This window comes from Pezoporus occidentalis, unplaced genomic scaffold (assembly GCF_034315485.1).
Source record: "Pezoporus occidentalis ecotype Australia unplaced genomic scaffold, CSIRO_AGI_Poc_V1 ctg182, whole genome shotgun sequence".
In the NCBI taxonomy this organism is placed as follows: Eukaryota; Metazoa; Chordata; class Aves; order Psittaciformes; family Psittacidae; genus Pezoporus; species Pezoporus occidentalis.
Genome location: NW_026913662.1, coordinates 3,121,293 through 3,136,959, shown reverse-complemented (window position 1 = coordinate 3,136,959; position 15,667 = coordinate 3,121,293). Strand labels below are relative to the sequence as shown.

General features: G+C 37.7%; 1 protein-coding gene across 6 annotated transcripts in view; it reads left to right on the top strand.

Moving 5' to 3' along the window:
• The window catches only part of CCDC91 (coiled-coil domain containing 91), a 120,304-nt gene that overhangs the window by 43,524 nt on the left and 61,113 nt on the right, over window positions 1-15,667 (top strand). For all 6 annotated transcript variants that reach the window (XM_062615570.1, XM_062615566.1, XM_062615564.1 and 3 more), the window contains exons 5-6: window positions 1,491-1,679; window positions 5,057-5,161. In XM_062615570.1, coding sequence (XP_062471554.1) covers window positions 1,491-1,679; window positions 5,057-5,161 — 294 coding nt within the window. The remainder of the gene's footprint in view (window positions 1-1,490; window positions 1,680-5,056; window positions 5,162-15,667) is intronic.

Below are 15,667 nucleotides of genomic sequence, written 5' to 3'. Positions count from 1 at the left end.
TTCTCTGGAAAGAGCACTTTGGATATTCCAGAATACTAAGGCCTAAGTGTATTTTTTTTAAGCTAAAAATAATTTGGTTAGGTAGTCTTACTAAAAATAAGACATACATTTTATTACTTCTAAATAAGTATATGTGCAAATTCTAATTGTAGGCTGTGTTTCAATTTTTCTCATCCTGTTCTGGTCAGCTCCTGACAGACCCATAGTTCCATAAACTCTCTTCTTAACGCAGGAGGTAAAGGGAGTTGAGAGGAGGTCCTTTAACATCATTTTAAAATGGAGATCACACTTTCCACTTTTGGATAAAACTAAAGGAAAACAGTGGATGTAAAATTAAAATATTTAAACCTGTTACAGGAGGATGTTAGAACTGTGTTCTAATTGTATCTCCAGAGCCTCTTGAGGTTTCCTGTTGTAAAAAACATCAGTGTTTCAGGTTCAAACATGACAGGTTTTGGCAGTGCCCGACTCTGATCTTCAGTAGTTCTCCAAAGTAGAATTGGCACGTCTAGTTTCTCTGCTTCTTACAGAATGGGATTTCAGAGCAGAAATTGCAGTTTTCTTTCTGGCTGTTTTGCCTACTGGATCTTGTATGTCCATGGACAGTCAAGATCTCAGCTATTTTTGTTTGGGCTTTTTTCAATCTATTATTTGAGTGTCTGTTTGAAATAAAAGGTGTTAAGGTAATGGAGTTGAACCTCTTTTAATAAATACATTGAGATGTTCCTTTCACCACCACCTTCCAAATCTCAAAAGCTATTGGTTTTCAAACTGATGTTAAAAAAAGTGTTTATTTTTGTGCTTTGCAGAAGATACGGGCTTATTACTAATGTTTCGTCTCTTTAGGGTTGTGTATTCTAGAAGCCTCCATTTCAGTTTTAGTACTCTACAGTTCACTGAAATAGCTTTAAATAAATGTTGTAGCTATGTCCCAGTTATTCTTATTCTGTTGGTCTAGCTTCAAGATGAGATTTGTTTTAGTACAAAAAGTTTCTATTCCCTTTCTATGACTACTATTTGCAGTCTGCACTGGGTGAAAACATGGAGTGACTAATCCAAGGAGAGTTTATTTCCACGTAAGTGTGATGCTTTGAAACAGGTGATCCAATTTCACTTCTGTCTCTTTTCACCTCTTTTGAGTGTTTTGGCCTCATTGGAAAGTGAGGTATCTGTGCCATCCTCCTTCTTAAAGCCTTCTCCTGAAGTCTGATTAAAAAGCAGTTGAGGATATTGAAAGGATTGATGTGAATCCATCTAGAATTACTAGCTACTGTTCCATTGCTGGAGCTTTCTTCTTGGCCACCACATCCTACATAAAAAAGCGTGCGTGGCCAATTTCAGAACAGTGTGGTTTTAAAAAAGTAACCCTAGTATTTTCAGTTTTTAAGTTCTGTAATGTCATCTGGGAATGAAATTTGACTTGACTGGAATGTTAAATTTCCTTTATAATTTCCTTTACATTTTTTTTCTTTTTTTCTTGTGTGAATTAGATTCAAGCAGATATTCCAGTTGTGTCTTTGAATGTAATCGAAGACAACGCTTCAGTTACATCAACCACTGCTTTAGTTGATGCCGAGACACAGAGATCAAATGAACCAAAGAGCTACCTTCATCAAGCTCTTGCAAACCTAAAAATCAAGCTCTGCACTGCTGAAGAAGAAAAATTAAAAATCAAAAAGGTATGAATAGTTTTTTAATAAAAAATGGTTAGCATTTATATAGGATTTAAATATATATGTAGATGGTAAAGATTCACATTGCGTTTTTTGTAGAAATTATCCCAATTCCAGAGAAATCATCCAAATTTAGCCAAAATACTCTCCCCTCCCCCTCCTACTCCCATATCTGATGTCTATTTTAGGCTGAAATTTTCTAAAGTTTCAAGTTCTCCTTTAGAAACTTTTTCGGTGGGGGGAAGAAAGAAAGAAGGAAGGGGAAGGGAAGGGAAGGGAAGGGAAGGGAAGGGAAGGGAAGGGAAGGGAAGGGAAGGGAAGGGAAGGGAAGGGAAGGGAAGGGAGGAAAGGAGATATATTTTTATCATATATTTTTATCATGGAGGCAAGTGGTTAGAAGGTATAGTGATTCCCCATGTTTTGGAAGTGTATGGTCACTGAAGCTCATAGTGTCTTTTCCTATCATTATGAATATAATACAGGACATTTTCTTAATTCTTTTTTCTTTCCTGGGAGCTCTGGTAAAGAAATTCTACATATTCCTTCTGACATTAATATAAGAGTACTAGGCAGGGCTATGCCTGTAGTTATGTGTCCAAAGATCACTGAGGCATTGGAAAGGAAGTTTAATCTCTGCTGTTCTTAATACTGCTCCTTGATAGCTATCAAGGTGTGCTAGGAAATAAAAATGAGGATGAGTAACAAATCAATGATGAGGAGGTCTGGAATGAATTGATTTTATTAGGAATTAACTGTATAGAGGAGATCGGGAAGGGAAGCATGAATGGACTGTAAGAGGACTAGAATTAAACTTGGCTAGGGATGTGAAAGGTAACAGAGAGGGATCCTATAGGTACATAGCAAACAAAAGGCAGACTAGAGACAATGTGGGCCCTCTCCAGAAGATATCAGGAGAACTGGATACCCTGGATTTGGGGAAGGCTAAGGTTCTTAATGACTTCTTTGCCTCAGTCTTCACTGGACAAGGCTCTGACGACACCACCCATGTCTTAGAAGGCAGATGCAGGGACTGTGAGAATGAAGACCTTGGGCCCACTGTAGGAGAGGATCTGGTTCAAGACCATCTTAAAAATATGAACATGCACAAGTCCATGGGACCTGATGAGATCCATCCGCGGGTCCTGAAGGAGCTGGCGACTGAAGTTGCGAAGCCACTGGCCATCATATTTGAAAATTCTTGGCAGTCAGGTAAAGTTCCCGATGATTGGAAAAAGGGAAATATAACCCCCATTTTCAAGAAGGGGAAAATGGATGACCCGGGGAATTACAGACCAGTCAGTGTCACCTCTGTGCCTGGCAAAATCTTGGAGCAGATTCTCCTGGAAGGCATGCTAATGCAAAAGAAAAACAACAAGGTGGTTGATGACAGCCAGCATGGCTTCACTAAGGGGAAATCCTGCCTGACCAATGTGGTGGCCTTCTATGATGGGGCTACAGAACTGATGGACAGGGGTAGAGCAGTTGATGTCATCTACTTGGACTTGTGCAAAGCATTCGACACTGTCCCACACGACATCCTTGTCTCTAAATTGGAGAGACATCAATTTGATGGATGGACCACTCGGTAGATACAGAACTGGCTGGATGGCCACACACAGAGTTGTGGTCAATGGCTCAATGTCCGGCTGGAGACCAGTAACGAGTGGTGTCCCTCAAGGGATCCGTGTTGGGAACGGTCTTGTTTAACATCTTTGTCGGTGATGTGGACAGTGGGATTGAGCGTGCCCTCAGCAAGTTTGCCGATGACACCAAGCTGTGTGTTTCGATTGATACCCTGGAGGGAAGGAATGCCATCCAGAGGGACCTTGACACGCTTGTGAGGTGGGCTGATGCCAACCTCATGAAGTTTAACCGTGACAGGTGCAAAGTCTGATACCTGGGTTGGGGCAACCCCAGGTACAGCCTGAGGCTGGGAAGAGAAGATATTCAGAGCAGCCCTGCGGAGAAGGAGGACTTGTGGGTGTTGATCAATGAGAAAGTGAACATGAGACAGCTTCAGTGTGCGCTTGCAGCCCAGAAAGCCAAATGTATCCTGGGCTGCATCAAAAGGAGCGTGACCAGCAGGTAGAAGGAGGTGATCCTGCCCCTCTACTCTACTCTTGTGAGACCTCACCTGAAGTATTGTGTGCACTTCTGGTGTCCTCAACATAAAAAGGACATGGAGCTGTTGGAACAAGTCCAGAGGAGGGCCATGAGGCTGATCAGGGGACTGGAGCACCTCCCGTATGAAGACAGGCTGAGAAAGTTGGGGCTGTTCAGCCTGGAGAAGAGAAGGCTGTGTGGAGACCTCATAGCAGCCTTCCAGTATCTGAAGGAGGCCTATAGGGATGCTGGGGAGGGACTCTTCGTTAGGGACTGTAGTGATAGTACAAGGGTTTATGGGTTAAAACTTAAACAGGGTAAGTTTAGATTAGATATAAGAAAAAGTTCTTTCCTGTGAGGGTGTTGAAGCACTGGAATGGGTTGCCCAGGGAAGTTTTGAGTGCTCCATCCCTGGTGGTGTTCAAGGGCAGGTTGGACAGAGCCCTGGTTGACATGGCTTAGTGTGAGGTGTCCCTGCCCATGGCAGGGGGATTGGAACTTGATGATCTCAGTGTCCTTTCCAACCCTAACTATTCTATGATTCTGTAGGACATAGGTTGAAAGCTAGGCTCTGAATTGAAATGTTGCACCATCAGTTTCTGTCTCTGCAGTAGATAGGGATGTGCTGTTTCTTTTATGATCATCTCAGTTGTTACTTTGTTTGAATAGCTGTACAGCGATCTTTCTAGTCATTTGTTTCTATGCTCACTTCCTGCATGACTACAGAAATAGTCGTTCTTGAGCAACTTAAAGGGTGCTAACAGCTTATGTATAGTAGGTATCAGTTTGGTAGGAGAACAGCTGCATTGAGTTAAAAATAAAAATCTTCAGCAGTTTGTATAGCAAGCAGTTTTGAAGTTTGTTGTCAGTGTTGTTCTCCTTTCTCTCTCTTGGTTCATGGTGGGCAGGTTTCTAGACTGACTCTGCAAGATCACAGAGTATTTTTAAAATTGTTATCATTTGGAGATATAGGTAGAGATCATTGGGGCTGTATGTAATGGGATTTCTGTTGTTCCAGTGAACTGTTTGCTAACAGTATATTTAATATGCTGTTCTTCAAATGCAGGACAAGTTTAGCGATTCAAAATATAATTAGAAAAAGTAGTTCTTTCCTTATCTGTGAGGGTGTTGAAGCACTGGAATGGGTTGCCCAGGGAAGTTTTGAGTGCTCCATCCCTGGTGGTGTTCAAGGGCAGGTTGGACAGAGCCCTGGTTGACATGGCTTACTGTGAGGTGTCCCTGTGTTAGTAACTTCATATTTTATTTTGTAAACTTTACAGGAATTAGAACATTTATTGGAAAAACACAGAATTCTAGAAATGGATTTCTTGAAGGAAAAAAAAGAAAAAGTAATTTCACATCAAGATCACTACAATATGCTCCAGGTAATTTATTTCTTGTAGTATATTTTTTTTTTTCAGGAGGATTTTGTATAGAGTATACTTGTATCTGACAAATACTCTTAAGTATCTACACATCTGCTCCAAAGACTTTTCTATTTAAAAAATTTCTAAGGTCTTTAAATCAGAGGCTGACTTTTGACATTAGTAGGAACATAGGTTTAACAGCCCGCTTGTAAGTACATTATTGTAACTCAAATCACTCATCTTTATTATGACCTATTTTGCATACCAGATGAAAAAAACACTGCACAGGAGATATGTGTTTAACAGTGTGACAGAGCATGTTCTAGTGTAGCTATGTTATATATAGGTAAAACTAGGCAGATATTTGTAAAGTATTACCTGAGTCAAATATGGAATAGTTTGTATTGCATAATAAAAACTGTAAAGTATAACTAGATGCTAGACAACGGAATTAAAACTGCTTCCATTACACACCCCAATGCTGTTCATAGAATACGTGTGTGAAGTCCCACATGCAAGACAGATTTTTCACTGAAGTTTCCTGTCTTCATCCAGTGTTATAGCAGGACAAAGTAAATACTATAGATTAACAATGTTTCAGAAGTTTCTTGCTGGTAATTCACCTTCACTTAATTTTGTTGCAGCAATGAATGGTTGGGGTTTTCTATGTAGCTACTCATTGTTTCCCATTTGTACTTAAGGCTTGCTATGATAATTTGCATTGAATTCCTGCCTGCTGTACTTCCTAGAATTTATGCTCATCTAATTTTTTTTCTTATGTGTGTAACATCCTACTCAGTGAAAGAAGTGTTTGCTTAGCTATGTTATAAAAATAAGTTTTGCTTAAAAACCTTGATTCATGAAATATTGTACTGGCTAAAGTTAATGATCATCATAAACTCTTGACAATAGATTTGATGGATATTATTTTTTACCACTTTCACAATGCTCTTCAAGTGGAAGTATTTAAGTAGTGGATATGTTACTGAGGCTTGCAAGGATCAGTCTGCCTGAATCATACCTCTTTGAGTCAGGTACTGCAGTGAATGGCAATGAAAACGTCATAACCTTGAACTTACTTTGTAGAAAAGCTCATGTGCTTCCTCTTGTCTTCTGGATATAGCCAGAATCAAGTCAGAGAAGAAAGTGAGTTGCCATTCACTTTCTTCTGTAATCTGAGTAAGCAGAGAAAAAGTGAGTCTTCTGAGAGCTGACAGTCAAAATTACTTTCATGAAATTTGAATATTAGATACCTTTTATTAGTACTGTTTTTCTGCAATTCCTAAGGCTTTGAAAAAGGAATGTTAAATAATGTGACTTAATGTGTTGATGCCTGATTTAATGTGCATGGATCCTTTTGATTTCTTCTTTTCCTCTTTTAGTATTTAACATTGTGTCCTAACTGCTACCTGCACCTCCATGTAGTTTCTTGTTTTCAGAATTTAATTCTTATAATATTTCATAATGTACCTTAAGAGCTTGTATTTTAGATTCAATGTCATAGTTATCTCGATATTAATTAAATAAATGGCTGAATAAGTAAATACTAGCTCTAGCTAGTTGTTACAAGCTGAACTTCCTATAATTAAAAATCTTGGAGAAGAGTTGGCATTACAGTTTTGCAATTCCAAGAACAAGAAGCAAGCTAACTAATTTTGTCTTGATGATGACAAAATTCAGTTTTGCAATGATGACATAAATTGTTCTGGAAGTAAGTAGGGATGTTAGTTACTGAGAAGGATAAAGCAGATTCGGAGAGCTGTGGTTCTGAGGACTGAAAGTTCAATAGTGTTCCAAGAAGGGGAAGAGTACAGCACTTAAAAGTGAATAGAAGGTACTAATACAGATTAAGGAGTGGAAATAATCATAGGTATCACCCTTCCCCACTATTCCCAATGTGATTTTGTCTAAGGGCTCATACTTCTTGTAAGGGATCTTGTTCTATAACAGTGATACCATATGGCACTGATCTGGACACAGAATGGATGGTGAGCATAAGGCACAGCTGATTATGAGTAAGGGGTAACTCTTCTGGTTTGAGCCTTTTCTAAGGAACCTCTTCCTTCCTAGCTCCCTGCATCTCCATTTCCCCACTAACCTTGCTTACCTAACAGATAAACTCAGCCCTTCTGTGCCTTCCATCTGTCTTCACCTTTTCCTTTCTTACAGTGCTGACTCCTGGGGAATACAATTTTGCCTGTAATATGGATACTTCCCAGCGTTTGAGAACACACTGGGATCTCTAACTTCCCCAGCTTCTGTTTTGTTGTTTGTACAGGAACACTGTCCATCTCTAGCCAGCACCAGATCTACAATGTGTGATCCATCAGCTGTCCATATTGTGAGAAGTCTCAGTGGCTGAAACCTGAGGACATGAGAGAAATGTGAAATGCACATCTTCCTTAGACAATAGGCCTGTTCATGTTGACAGTAGGGAGGTGTCAAAGTTTGCGTACTTGGAATGAGCACAGATGATCCTAGAGAGAAAGCTTCCTGTTTTGGAAGACCCCTGTATTGTGCTTTTAATATACATAAGCAACAACTTTGTATAAACATTCATTTTCAAAAGTAATTTCAAGAAGCAGTCTTGCAGTTGAATGTCTAGCAAAACAGCTCTTGGAAGCACTTGCAGTTGAAGTGACAGGGTGAAATGGTCATGTTTCCTAATACTAGTTAAACATATGGTTACTAAACTTTGTATCCTGTATTGGTAGATATAACTTTATCTGGAAGAAATGTTCCTGTGTGTTAGTACTTAAGTAAATACAGCATACCCCATATAAACAGCTATATCTTTAGTCTGCTTTGATAAAAAGCCCAATTTTTCTATTGGAGGAGGCAGATCTTGGGGGGAAAAATAACGAGTGGTGGAATAACATCCAAGAATTTGTCTTTTGCCATTATAATGAACCTTAAATAAAGTACAACATGAATAATCTTTCTTTCTTCAAACTGTAGTTCACCTTTGAAATAACCTTTGCAGCCAAAATGATACAAAATTAATCTCCATTCCAGAGAAGCTGATGAAACAAGGGCTGACAGATTTATTTCTAATTGCAAGTTAAGTATACCTTAATGTGTTTATTACCCCAAATCTGTGAACTTGGTAAGTGAAAGGAAGGAATAATTTATGCCTTTCTGAGATAATTCTCCCCCAACATCTCTATATAAATTTAAGGAAAAAATTACTTTTTTCCTTTACTGAAACTTCATAGTGCGCAAGAATGCTTATAGCAAAAAAAACCCACAACCTTATAGCTGTAGCTTGTTTTATGCTACAATTTCAATTTTTAAATAATTTCACCTTAACTTAAGACTGCGGAAGGAGGGTTGAAAGCCTGGACTCAAACATAGGTTGAGACAGATTTTTCTCTTCTTGAGCTGGCCCTGGAGATATAGGGATGACTGACATATCTGGATTGTGTAAACAGCAAAAATGCATAGTCTACATGCAAGGTTTTCCTAACTGCATCCCTACACACTTGGAGAGCAGCTCTGTGATCCTCCTGGGTCACCTGCTTTGGCTTCCACCTCCTGTACACTTCTTTATTGCCAGAGTTTAGTGAGGAGATTTTTTTCATTCATGCAGGATTCCTGCTGCATTTGTTTGATTTCCTGCTTGTCACTCTTGAGCTTGGCAGTGTTAATCCTTGAATAGCAATCAGCTTTTTTGGATCCCTCTTTCTAGGGATCACCTATGAGATTCTTCCAAGCAGACTCCCAAAGAGACTGGAGTCTCCTCATTGAGTCCAGCACTGTGATCCTGCTTTTTGCTCCAGTCCTTCCCTGTCCTGAACCCCACCATCTCACGATCAACAGAGCCAAGGCAGAATGCCACTGATCTTCACATTCCCAGACAGCCCTTTCATGTTTTTAAGTATCAGGTCCAACAGAGTGCCTCAGAGATTGCTCCTGCATGTGCTAGGACATTGTTGTCAGTGTGCCCCAGGAATCTCCTGGATTGCTCTATTGTTCCTCAAAAAGATACTGGGGTGGATAGCACCCCCCATGAGCACCAGGGCCTGCGAATGTGAGGCTTCTTCCTGTTGTCTGAAGATGGCCTCATCTACATCACCTTCCTGTAGACCATATGGTCTACAGTCGGCAGACGCAACGATGTCCTCTGTGCTGGTCTGCTTGTTAATCCTGAGCTGTAGGTTCTTTACTGATCACCTACCCCAAAGCAGAGCTCCATGTATTCCAAATCCTCTCTCACATAAATTGCAGCACCTTGTCATTGCCTTCCTGGCCTTTCCTTCCAGAAGAGTGCATTTATATTCTAGAAAAGGTGTGCTACAAAAGATTGAAAACGGGTCTTGGAGGTAGGTGCTTTTTGTGGCTGCAGTACTAGAACATGTATGTTTTCTTGCAAAACTAATATATGACTTACATCCTGTTAAATCTTCTAAGAAAATATTTAGGTTGGTTTTAGATGCAGACATAGAGGAGACAGAATGCTAATAACGAAAAATAGGTGTGAAAAAAAGTTACCTACAGTACCTGCAACTAAATTTATAAATGAATTTCCCGAAAAACTTCACAGGTCAGGGTTTAAAATTATGGAACACTGAAAATAGGGGATTTCAGGAAAGGCACTTTCACAGATAGCAATGCATCTTTTTGCTGAATTAAAGACATTTATGGATGTGTCAACAGTCCCTTGCCCGCCTCTTTTTCAAGTATGTGCCAGATACCTCACGTTGATTTCTTCACCTTTTAAATATTTTTTAATGTTACTCTATGTATTCTTCTTTCAGACACTCCTTCTTATTCAAGTCTCTATTTTATTAATAATTTCACAGCTGTTTATCTATTTGCCTATTTTTCCCCCAGTTTTGATGTCAAATTTTCTCTAAATTATTTTTCCACAGTATGAGGAAAAATAACTTTTTTTTTTTCTAAGGAAAAAAGAAAAAGAAGAAAAAGATCGTGGTCCTTTGCATTTATGTTTTCTTCTTAAAATCTTTTTTAATGAATTTATTGTCTTTTTTCAGAATGATTGATTAGAAGATTAAGTATGACATGCTAATTTTGTTTTAAAAACATGCTCTATTCAAGCATACCTCTGTTGCATTATTGTGCTGTTACTTAACAGCTTTCAATGTCTAACTTGCTTTGTAATGTAGTATTCAGTTACAGTCGTGTAGTGTGCCTAGAATTTATTCTTTTACAGTCATGTGCCTCCTTTGGCTCTCTGATTTTAGGGGTATGCCAGAAATTGTGCTTAGAGAACTTTCATTTTTCTAGTGTGTGTGTGGAAGTAAAAATATTTTTTGGCACCAACATTCCTGTCCTGACTACTTTTAACTGGCCTGACCTGTCTTATGCCAGTATATCCTAGATTTACTTGAATGTATTGACTAATTTGTGTTCAGTGTGTCACAAGTCCATCACAACTACTGCTCATCTCCATATATGTATTCACAGTGTGTTCAGGATGATACATTGTCTTTTTTCCATTTAAGATGGAAATTCTATGTGGGATGGTTGTGAAATCCCAAATATGTTTAACACTGATAAACTGGAGTTCTTTACCACCAGGATTGTCAATCCTCAAGATTTTCACTGGATCCAGCTTTTGTAGAAACAGTATCTTGTTGGACTCTTGGAGGGGAAATGGAAGTGTGCAAAATCTACTCTACATGGTTTTCTTAATTTTTAGTACAGCTTGCATAATTGTACTGTTAAGGCAATGCTTCTAAATCGGTTACTTGTTACTTGGCATGCACTTTCTTAAAAAATGTGGGAAACAGTGCTAAGGCAACTCCATGTCTCTGGATCTATTTAAGTCTTGTTTGTGTTCAATGTAAGGCATCTGTGAGAGCGTAAGTATTGAGTACTTGACTATTGCTATCAAAATACTTAATCTTAGCTAATATTAGAATTATTCAATCCCTTTAACAGCATTTTTGTATTTCATGCTTATATACATGGGAGAAATAATACACATAGAAAGTGTTAGGATGATATTTTGGTAACAGTTTTGAAGAATTATCCCTTCATTGCCCTTTAAGCGCTGTATCATCTTATTTGGTTCATAGTTCATCAATAAACTACAAATAGTTGCAGAATACAGATGAAATACACATTGGTGAAAATTTTATTGTTTAATTATCCTGTTACTTAAACGCCTTTTGATTTGCTTCTTCAATCTGTAATAATTTTATTTAATAAAGTCTATGCTTGGTGTTAGAACAGTCTGATCAGTCGAAATGTATAATTTGTCAAGTATTGAACAACTTTATTTGTACAAATGTTTCTAATCTAATTCATAGAGTGGAACTTAATATAACTAAGAAAAACTGTGACTTACATGTCAAAGTTAAATTTATTCATTAATTCTCTGTTAACTCAGAAACATCATTATTAATTATTCCTTTAAGATGTAGGCATTTTTTTGCCTGAGCAAACTGCCCAAATTTCATATGTAGGCAAAATGCATAGCATCTTAATTTCAACAAATAACTAGTGTCGTAAACTAATGGAAAGGTGTGTAACAGGTCATTCTTATATATTTCCTGATAGTGGGAAAGCAGTTACAGTGGTAACATATTAGTTATTGTGGTGTTCACAATAGGATATATATATATATATAACAACTTTATATCAGCAAGGCTTTGAAAACTACCATCTGATTAGGAGAAACTTTAAGGGATAAAATAATGTTTGGGGGATGGAAGAGAAAAGGGAAGGTAAAAGCTCTAATTATAGAACAACATAACTAGATTGCTGTTCCCTCTTTTTTTCTTTGAAATAAAATATGTTTATAAGGTCAGCACAGTTTTCTAGTGTATAATATGACATTGATTGTCTTTGATTCTGCTTATAGATAACCACAGTGACACTAATTGCTTTTAGTTATTTCACTGTTACTGTAAAAAAAAAAACAGCCAAATAAAAAAAGTTTTCCTGCTGAGACTTTTAGCATTTTTTTCCTCATCAAAGACTTAAAAGGTCCAGAACAGCATGTGACATTTAAAATAATCAGGTACTTAAACTACTGAGAACTCTTTTTTACTTTTCTTGGCTAGTTTTATCATTTAAAGAAAACTGATACTAATGAAAACTAGAACATCTGTTCTTAAACCCAAAGGATGTTGAGATAAAACAGACTTTACTAGTCCTATGCTGTTCCTTAAAAACAAACCTATTGCTTAAATATATTTCTAGACAGATAATATTTTGGTTCCAATATGTTATTGTTTTAAGCTTGTTTAAGCAGGTCTTAGATATCCTATACCGTTATTTAATAAAAATACAATGACAATGTTAACTGAGGGAAAATATTCAGGGCTTTATTATTCAGCTAAAAATGCACTAGACCTCTCACATGCAGGGAGAAGGAGGAGACTGTAGCTATTCTGTAACAATGACTACAGAAGTAGTCTGAAGATTTCTGGTATTTTGCACAATATTTTCATGAGATGGTTCTCATGTGTGAGAGTCTTGTGGCACTTTCCCCCCTTCTTACATCAAGGTTGTCTGGCCTTACTTGCACATTCTTTTGAGAACTGAATGTTTATTAAATAAAAATAGCAACTCTTCGAAACATGTTGCAATTTCTATGACAGTATTTAAAAAACTCAACACATTCCAATTCTGTCACCACCAATTAAATTATCATGTACCAATCACTGCCACAGCTGAAGAATCCTCCATTGCACAACAGAAATCCAACAGTATTTATTTAAGGAAGAATCAATTCTTTATTGTTTTGTTTTTTTTTTTTTGATATGTTGTATTTTTAATCTTCTGCTGCATTACTTTAACTTTCCAATGTGGCCTCCGGTGCTTTAAATACCTTTTGCATATGCTTAATAAACCTGTATGTATCCAGCTGAGGAAGGCTATTTTCCAGCAGGATTTGCTTTCACTTTTTGAAAAGACTTTCAGCCAAGAGCCTTACTGTAAGCAATGTTTGTGCCCCTTTGAAGAGGGGAGCTGCTCAGAACAAGAACGTGTCTTAATCATGATTTTTCTCATTTGGATTAGCCAATCTGTGGGAGGTCTGACATAGTGTACGATCCCAAGAAATTTCAAACAAAGTTAAAATACAGCTACAGCTTTCAGTCAAATTCAGTCCTAATGCTACAGCCTTTAAAAAAAATTATTTACATTTTAATTTGTCTTATACAACAGAGTGTGAGCTTGTTTCCTCACCCCTGCCAGCTGGCTTGTAGAAAAGAACCGAGGGACTCTCCAAGGAGTGGCATATGTATGGTCTTAGTTTGTAGACTTAGAGGAAGTGATATTTGTGTCCAATTTCAAATTCCTTTGATTCTCCCTCTCACTTTTTCAGCAACAGGAAGGTATATACACTGTTACTATTTTGTCCTAGTCTTGATTTTGTGAGGAAAAAAGTGTGATCTCTGTTCTTTCTTCCCATCCTCTCCTGTGGGGTTTTTGGTGTTTTGTTTTTGTTTAGTTGATGTTGTTTTCTTGTTCTTGGGTTTTGCTTGGTTTGGGGTTTTTTTGACTGCAACATGTTTAATAGATTAAAAAAAAAGGAGCTGTGGAGTAACTGTTGTCCAGAGAAAAACAGTTGAAAGATGAGAACCATGGTTTTAACATCATTAAAGGGAAGATGAGGTGTGAAGAGGGAAATAGGGTATTCTAGAAACAAATTAATGGCAAATTCAAAAAGATTTTGAGAGTGAATGAGTGTTAGGTGGAAAAATCAGTCGGGGCCTCAAAGGTGTGCATATGCAACTCTTGGGCTGCAGTGCAGTTTTCAGACAAAGCGAAAAGGAAAGACTCAAAGAAAACAAAAACCTTAATTTCATGTATATTAAAACTCTGTTTCTTTTTTGGGCAGGAGAGAAGTTGCTAGCAGGTTTCTTTTTTTCAGTTGTTGATGACTTTCTACAGCGGGAATGTTGTTCTTTACATATCCACGTACAGCTTCAGCTGAAGGAAATAGAAGTTTCAGCTGAAGGACAGATTTGACTTAAATATTTTTTTCTAACATTGTCCCCAGCTTCATGTTTCATTTTTCAATTAGTACTCTGTTCTTTTGCTTCCAAAAAGACTGACCCTGTTACAAAGTTCATGGTTGGTGTCTCAAAGAATATTTCTCATCATTTCTTTTCTTAAGTGTTGATCCATCTAGATCAGAAAGTGAATGGACAAAACAAATAACAAAAAAAACCTCAAGAAACTCCCAAACAAGAAAAAACCCTCAAAAAAACCACCAACCAACCAACCAACCCACCCGTGCTGTCTCCAAAAAACAGCGAAAAATACTGAGATTTCTCCCTTTTAGAGTTTCTTTAGAAAAGCACAGGTGTAAGTCTATTTTTGTTGGTTTCACTACAGATTGAGAACTTTGAATATTTATCTGTATGAATCCATTTGCCTTTTGTGGTCAGTTTGTACAATTGTACCAATTTTTTAGAAATTGATTAGATGACATAGCTTAATGATCTGTAATTTTTGAAATCTACCAGGTCTATGTGTTTTTCAATTTGCAATTAAATTAAAAAAAAAAAAAAAACAAACCAGCAACAGCAAATTTAAATCCCAACGTAGCTTTTCATTATGTATAAGTAACTTAAGGTGGTATCAAACATTGCTGACTTTTCCAGAATGTTACATCTGAAGTGTTCTAGCTTAAAGATAGTTGCTTCTTGCTGATTTAAAAGACTGCTTAGAGAAAATGAATTGATTAAATAGATCATCCTTCTAATAGACTATTTAGATTTTCTATCCACCCTAGCCCCTGAATTGTAACTTTTCTTCTCTGTAAGTAGTTTTGCTTTTAGTTCGATGACGTCAGTCTTTCACGGTAAGTAAAATAGAGAATAAATAATGCATGCTACAGTTTACACATGGCAGTGCTCTTTAGATGTCCAGGTCTGTATCTAGACTCCAAAGTTTAAGGGGGCTTTTGTGTGAAGGCAGGAGGAGTGGGGGTTTTCTTTGTTCTTTCTTACAAAAACTGTACTACTGGAACTTAAATTGATGACAGACAACTAAGAGGTTATCATCATCTTTGCTAATCGAGCCAAAGTTCTTCAACACAGAATTAAGAAGATAATACTGTCATCTTTTTGCTCATCTTACCTGTTGCTTGCAAAGGAGGAAAGCAAGACTATCTTGTGTTTGGTGGCTGGATATCCAGTATGGATGATGAATATCAGCTCATTAGAAAGGCAAGGAAGAAGAAAAGGTGATGCTGTCATTTATAAAAACAAGCAGCTTCACACCACAGAATTCAGGAGAGCAGACTGTTTTACTTGGGTGATGAGAGAGCTGTCTGTCACCAGGAGAGAGTTCTGTGTCAACCTGGAAACTGAGGAAAGTCTCTGATTCTTGGAAAAAGAGAAGGATAATGTAAGGATGTAGGCATGCTAGCCTTTTGGTCCGTGGGAAAATGGCACGAGTCCTCTTGGCAGCCATTTCTGGGCACATGAAAATCATGTGCCCAGAAGAAGGTGAAGAAGGTGACTGTAAATAGCCAACACGGATTTACCAAAAAGATAAATTATACCTGACCAACCTGATTTCTTTCTGTGATGAAAGACC